The sequence below is a fragment of the Melospiza melodia genome, chromosome 11, assembly GCF_035770615.1.
Source record: "Melospiza melodia melodia isolate bMelMel2 chromosome 11, bMelMel2.pri, whole genome shotgun sequence".
Classification (NCBI taxonomy): Eukaryota; Metazoa; Chordata; class Aves; order Passeriformes; family Passerellidae; genus Melospiza; species Melospiza melodia.
The window spans coordinates 28,158,255-28,165,405 of NC_086204.1; the positions used below are offsets into that span (position 1 = coordinate 28,158,255).

Genomic DNA, 7,151 nt, shown 5'->3' on the forward strand with positions numbered 1-7,151 from the left:
AAAATATTTGGGGTTTATATAAATCCAAGGAAAAACTAATCATTAATTGATAGGATTGTAATTCAACTTTCAGTGTAATTCATTTCTGTTCATCAATGCTGGGCTAAAATCCTGGCTGAAAAAATGCACTCCATCACCTTCTGCAAGTCAGAAATTGGATTTAGTTCCATTTAGTCTGTTTGGCCAGTTGAAATATCAGGAGTTCACAGTCATTTAAAAGATCAGACAATGCTTTTCATTATTGTCAAGATTTTTTTCCAAATGTTGTGCACTAGAATATCCTGCCTTGATCCACTGAGTGTGTTGTGTTATGCACTAATTGTTCTTTACCCTCCCCTTCCCCACTGAGATACCAGTTAGAGGATACTCTTTAAGAATTTAATAGGTATTAACTATTGTTGCATATTATCTGTTGTTATGTTTTTAAAAAAGTAGATTTAAAATCCAGAAAATTAAGTTACTGAACCAAGCAGAAATTTACTGTAAAACTGTTCCTCTAAAAGTTGTCATAAAATTCAATGCCCAATTTAATTCCAAAACATGAGGGAAGAGGTTGGAAATGAGGAGTGTTATTTTCATTGACTTCTAATTGTTCCAACAGCTTTTCTGGGTGCAACCAGGGCAGCAAAAGTGCTGAGATTTCTCACTTCAAGCCTTACAAGGTCAAGAATTTATCTCAAAAGATAAATTTGTCTCAAAAGATAAATTTGTCTCAAAAGAACCACCTGAAAAAGGCTGGGTGCATATGCCACCAGTACGGCTGGGCCCACATGCAAAAACCTCGGTGGAAAATTAGCAGTGCACATTTTCATAATCCAATCTTTCATTTAGATAATGCAAAGTCTCCCTAATTGTTTCTGTGGTGCTTGATTGGAGCTGGAGCGGGGCTGTAGGAGTGTCATCCCCCAGGGACCAGGGATCATCATGCAAATGAGATCTGGATCTTGTCAGGCTGCCTGCCATGGATGAAATTTTAACTAGGTGAAGCCTGGTACAGGAGATTTGCTTAGAACTGCTGAAAAATATTAGTAAAAGTTCTGGAAACTCGTTTTTCCTGCTTTGATAGCAATGGTAATGACTAAAGATTAATTTTAGCATTGACAGAAAAAAAAAAAAAATAATTGCAGTATTTAAAACCCTGAGGCAAATCAGAGGAAATGCTTTGGAAAGGATAATTATACCTGTATAAGGAAGATCTGTTTAATAGCATTAACTGGCCCAATTAAGGAGAAGTGGAGGAAGGACCAATCTGTTACTTCTTTAACTGTTCACTGAAAAAGTAGTTTTGATATTTGAGCAGTAAATATTGGTTTGGCTCTTTCCAGGATGATTCCCAAGGTTTAAACATTCTAAGAAGCATTGAAGGGATCTTGTCTCCAGTTGTCCTTAACATCCCAGAGGTGTTTCAAGAGGGACATGGCAGTTGGTAAGATTCTCATCTGGCATAATCCCAGTCTAAATATCCCTAAAAGATAATTTTTAAGTGAGGGAAGATGGGACAAAAAGGGGATTCTTTGCTGTTCCACAACAGCAGCAGCAGCTTGGACTGTTTGCCAGTGCAGAGGAGGATCTGCTGCTAGCAGTTTTCCCCAGGGCTTCCCTCTCTGACAAACAGTGATGTGTGTGTGTGTTTTAATGCAGGTGTGGAGCACACAGGTGTGTGCACACAGCAACACCTACCAACCAACACGGGCATTTCGTGTCAGAGGATTCCAGGGCACATACTCAGAGATATCAGCAGACATGGATTTCACCAGGGGGAGTAGAGAGAACAGAGTTTAAAAAGGTTTTAATCCTTATCTTTCATTTCCTTGCTGTAGTGCTGCCATTGCTTCTGGCACTGTGCTCAGATGGTGAGTGGTACAAAAGTTTTAGTTGAAAGTGAAGGCCAAAGCTCACTTGGTGCAGTTGCCCAGGGGTAGTGGCACTGTGTGCAGAGGGCAGCACTGGCCTCTTCAGAGTTGGAGTGCAGAGAGGGGATTTCTTTTCTCTGCATGTGTTTAATTTGAGCTTTCCAAAGCAGCCAGTTGGAACTGCAGAACATAATTTAGGCAACAGCATTGGCATTGTTAAAGCAAGCACACCCCCCTTTATAACCCAAATAGGCAGCACCACAAAGACACTCTCTGCTATCACCCACAGAACCCACTGCAGAGAGCACAGGGAATAATTACTTAAATAAAATGAGCAAACATTCAATTAAAACAGGATGATGTAATCAGGAAAAGATAGCTAGAAATTTTAGAGTTAACAGCCTCAAAATCTGAATAGTAAAAAGCATTTTCATTTTACAAAGTTTAAAGCTGAAAAGGGGCTCATTGTCTCTTTGCCACTGAAAAGGGCAAAGGGCTCATTGTCATTTTTGCAGTGAGAATATCAGGAGTGGTAAGAAGTCAAACAGGCAGGATGTGATGGGCTGTTAGAGTAAAATATGAGATCTGCCATGTGCAAAAAACCTTTGGTGTGAGAGGTGGCAGGAGAGAAATGAACACTCAGCAGGAGCCATGGGTCTGTTTGGTTTATTCAAGTCCACATCCTATAGTTGCTCTACACAGTTTTATTCAAGTAGAATGATCTAGTCCAAGGAGAGATTCTCTGCACTTCAATTAATCTCATTTTATTGATTAACTGCAGATACCTCATCCCTCCTATTAACCAACCCTATGCATGACCAGTGTGCAGTCCACTGTGCTGAAGGACTTAGCAAAGAAATAACCAACCACAACTCAAGGCTTTCATGGGGCAGTTCTTTGATGAATAATAAAAATTTGAATGGCACCACCACAGCCTCTCTGCTCAGTCTCAGCTACTAAAAATAAAAGCAGGAGCCAAGGAAAGATGCTGACACTGTTACCTGTTAAGATTTTTTCCAACAATTAGTCACTTTAGCCTCTCCTATTGAATGTTTTGTCTAAATGTTTATATAATAATATAAAATCTCATTATTCACCTTGAAAATAATATTTTTCCTATGATGGAAAAGAGAAAAACACAGGGATTTTAAAAGACTGGTGAAAGCCACCGTAGATGTCCAAAAAAGACTGTACATCTCATGTTCCCTGCAAGCAGGACAGCACCAGCCTCTCAAACACATGGCTTTGATCTGCTCTGCATAAGTTAACAAATTGGTTAAGCAGTGTACTTGGAAAATTTTTATTCTCATCCTACATTTCTTCAGCTGAGGGTTGCTCAGCTCTAGATTTTTAATTATAAATGGCTACTTGTGAAATTGTGTGGAGTTAGGCTAAGTCCTGAGTTTTCCTGTGACATGGAAAGATCCAGCCTAGATCTCAAATTCTCACTTCATCTTCTCTCAGACAAGTGTGTATTCCTGACTGACTGACAACCAGCTTCAACATGTTGCTGTAAGGCACACAATGAATCATAGACCCTGCTCCAAAACTGGGAATGTATTAATGCTGCTGCTGCTGCAATTGCATACAAATCTTATTTTGGGAAAACGTGATGCATCTGCCCCAAAGTATGTACCCAGGATTTTCCAGCAGGTAAGTGAACAAGTGTGAGGTCAAATGGAAATGGTGTCTGTTGAACCAAATGTTATTACCCAACAGTGTCTATAAACAAAGAGAGAATCAGAATCAAAGCCTCTTCCCTGTTATCCCTGATATCCTTTCCATTCAGTAGAACTAGAGCTGCATTTTGGTGCTTTGCCATGGAAGCTGCACGTTCCTGAGTGTTGTTAGAATTACAAATGAGCAACACTGAAACTAATTCAGAGAAGAAAAAAGCTGCTGGGCCTGTGGCAGTGCCCAGGTGGAGCAGGTGCTGCTGCAGGAAGCAGAGAGAGTGATGGACTTGGACATCCACATGCAGCACAGAGAATGGAACTGACAATATCCCAACATTCAACAAGCAGCACTATTTTCTTTAAAATGCCCTTCACCATAGATATGACTCTCCAAACCAGGAATGCAGCAGATGAGTAGGTAGCAAAGCAGTCCAGTTGTGTTGGCCAAATTCCAAGTTCAGTAATTACACTGTGCTCTTAAATTCCCCCCACAGCTCAGTTTCTGCCTCTCTTTTTCTGCCTGTCCCGGAGCATTGTGCAGTGTTTCTGTGAAGCTGTACAACACTGAAAAATATCTCCTCCCATTAAAACTGCCCAGGGAATTTAGGTAGACAGAAAGTTATTACCAGAGTTGGAATGTGGGCAGAACACCAAGGTTTACTTACACTTGCATGGGGATCAAGAGATCTTTGCTGACGAGGAGTGTCAGACCCTTATTAAAGAGCACAAGTGGGAATAGCTCACTGTGCTGCCTGAAAACAAACCCAGGAACGTGGGATCTCCGCCCCTGGAAGCGACCCAACACCTGGGTTGTTTCCTAACAAATCATTCTGTAAAAGCCTCTGATGTTGCAGAGTATCTTAGCATTATCTTATATGGTTAGCTGATAAAAAAAGTTCCAGAAACTTTTGTTTTTCAAAGCCCTCATGAACTAAAAACAAACTGCATTTTAAAAAAGTCTACCATGAGAAAAGCAGCAATATAGCCCAAATATGCTGAGGCAAGTGTTTTAATTTCAGTAAATAGATACACCAAGAACCCCACAGAGTATTTAAGTATTTAAGCAATCTGAGCCAGGCCTGCAGCAGGAGTGGAAGCCTTCTGTGTTATGTTAAATAGACAGCTGTAACAGTTTTCTTACCCTCCAAAGCAGGAGTCATTTAAAATATTTAGGTAACTGACTCCCAAATTCATTTATACCCCAAAAATTTATTCTTACTAAACAAGAATAATTTAGAACATTCACTGTACAAATTCCCGCAGGAAGGAAAAAACTCCAAATCCATCACATACACCGAGTCTGTTCTTTGTATTTTGTGCCTTTTTTTTTCCTTTTCTTCCTGTAGTTGCCATTCTTCTTTCAGCTCAGGGCAGCTCTAAGCTTGGGGCTTTAATTTCCCTCATTTCTTTACACTCAAATTTTTTATATGTCCTTGTGCGCAGCCACCTGAGGACGAGCAGCACGGCGACGCCGATGCCAGCAGTGAGGAGCACCACGGTGACCACGGCACCAATGCCAGCTGCCAGCTGCCTCATGGAGAACTCTGGGGGCTTTTCATCCACGTAGTAAATCCCGAGCTTCTCAATGGCCAGAGCATCTCCATTGACCGAGACACTTAATTTACTGTTGGATGGGAACACGGAGTCATTGTTCACGTCTTTTTCAAAGTAATAGGCCACGTCAGCTATATCTACATCCCAGCTGGGCTTCTTGCTCTGCTCCAGGCGGATTTGGATGAGGGGGGGCTCGTACTTGATGGCAGCGATGTACTTGGGGTGCAGCTTGTACCTGCTCTCCAACAGCCGCGTCAGGGCCTCGGCCACGGCGGGGACGGCGAAGGCGCCGGAGCTCCTCTTGTGCGTCAGCTCGATGTAGATCCACCTGGTGCGCACCAGCTCGCCGCAGCGCAGGCTGCTGCCTCCCCTGTCGCTCCTGCGCACGCCCGCCGTGTTCACGCACCAGCAGCTGCCGGGCTGGTTGCACTGCCGGGCCTTGAACACGCCGCTGTCCTCGCAGTCGGGGTCGTACATGCCGTCGCTGTCGGACACCGCCTGGGGAGGTCTCCAGAGGCGCTTCTCCCTCAGGGGGATCATTTCTGCCTTCATCAGGAAGCATTTAGAAGTCAGGGTCGAGCAGTCTACAGGGTGATGTGAACCTGCCAGCCTGCAGGTGCAGTTCCCTGGGCCGTCCTGGGCACACACTGCCCACTTGTTGGTCGCACAGGTACAGCTGTCGTGGGCTGGTGAAGCGACTGCCAGCATCAAGCCCAGCACAACCCCAAAGAGAGGCTCCATAGTGCAGGAGAAAAGCACAGATAAAGTCCTGAGCGACAGCAGGCAGCATCCAAAGCTTTAATCCACTGATGGAGGCTGCTCAATCCTACACACTGGCGTGCTGCTCCCTTTATTGATTCAAATCAGACCCACCAAACAGGTTCTTCTTCCAAAACAACTGCCATCTCCTTCCCAAATCCCAGTCAACAGCTTCCCAGCTCCCTGTTAGCTCTCAGGGAGTGGCACCTGCCTCCAGCTGCCTCCCTCGCTCCTGCTTGATGAAGAAACAACAGGGAAGAAAAGAGCAGCCAAGCTCCTGCCATGGGCTCCCGTTATGGATTAAAGACAAGCAGCTGGCCCTTTTTCTTATTTAGACTTTGTATGGACTGTATGCAAATATCTGTTTAAGGAGTTTCTTCCACTTCTGCAGGAAATCCTACTCCTCCACCTCCATCATGGTTGTTCCTGTGTCTTTCACTGCACAGCATCTCTTATCATTCCACTATCTAGATTCTTATCAGTTATGGACTTTCTACTTTCATAGCTTTATTAAATAAAGCCTTTGGGAGTTTGATGCGTGCCGCATGGGGCATCTGCTGTTCCAAGAGGAGCCACAGCTGACCAGGCTGATGGCTGCTCTCCTGCAGAAATCAGCCCCATTTTCCAGCATGGAAAGCTTCTCTTCCACCTTCCCTTTGGCACATGCTCATTCCAAGGCAGCACTAGGAATACTGATTTTCATGCTTATGTTGCCCTTACAAAGTTGTTTGTTATTTCTTAAGAAATTTTTCAATCTGAACTTTAATAATGCCTTTCACAGAACACTCCAGTGGCTCCCAACTCTCCCAGTGATCTACAAACCTGTCTTACCATTTCCATGTGCTTTGGCAGCAGCTGACGAAGATTTTCCAGTTTGCATTAAGTCAGTCCCATTCATCTGATTTGTCAAACCCTGTCAGACTGTTCATAAATCATTATTTTGAGAGCAGTGATGGCCACAGAGCAGTGTGTGCACTGCACTCCCAGCCACGTGCCCTGCAGTCAGCTCCTACCTGGGAGCTGCTCACCTGAGCACTGCCCCACTTCCAGCTGCCAGCTCCTGCACTCGTGGCTCTGTGCACACTGGGAAGGACCCTGCCTGCCAGGGAATGGGTGTAAAATCAGAGCTCCACATGGAAGTGGGATGTAAATACCCTCTGACAAAGCAGGACACAATCTGGATATTCCTTCAGGTAATAATAACTGCAGTTAGCTTTCTTGGAAAATAATTGAGATCTACAGCTAAAACTATTATTAAAACTGCCAGGTAAGTCAATTTGTCATGTTGATGATTCTATAATAGTTTAGC

General features: G+C 43.7%; 1 protein-coding gene across 1 annotated transcript; it reads right to left on the reverse strand.

Annotated features, from left to right (window-relative positions):
* Positions 1 to 4,520: 4,520 nt before the first annotated feature.
* Positions 4,521 to 6,323, reverse strand: TACSTD2 (tumor associated calcium signal transducer 2). The gene has a single exon (XM_063166205.1). The coding sequence runs from the start codon at positions 5,822 to 5,824 to the stop codon at positions 4,895 to 4,897; it is 930 nt and encodes a 309-aa protein (XP_063022275.1). The 5' UTR covers positions 5,825 to 6,323; the 3' UTR covers positions 4,521 to 4,894.
* Between the last annotated feature and the right edge of the window lie 828 nt (positions 6,324 to 7,151).

What these genes read in the sequence shown, in the direction of transcription:
- TACSTD2 (XM_063166205.1), bottom strand. Translation starts at nt 5,824, where the DNA reads ATGGAGCCTCTCTTTGGGGTTGTGCTGGGCTTGATGCTGGCAGTCGCT.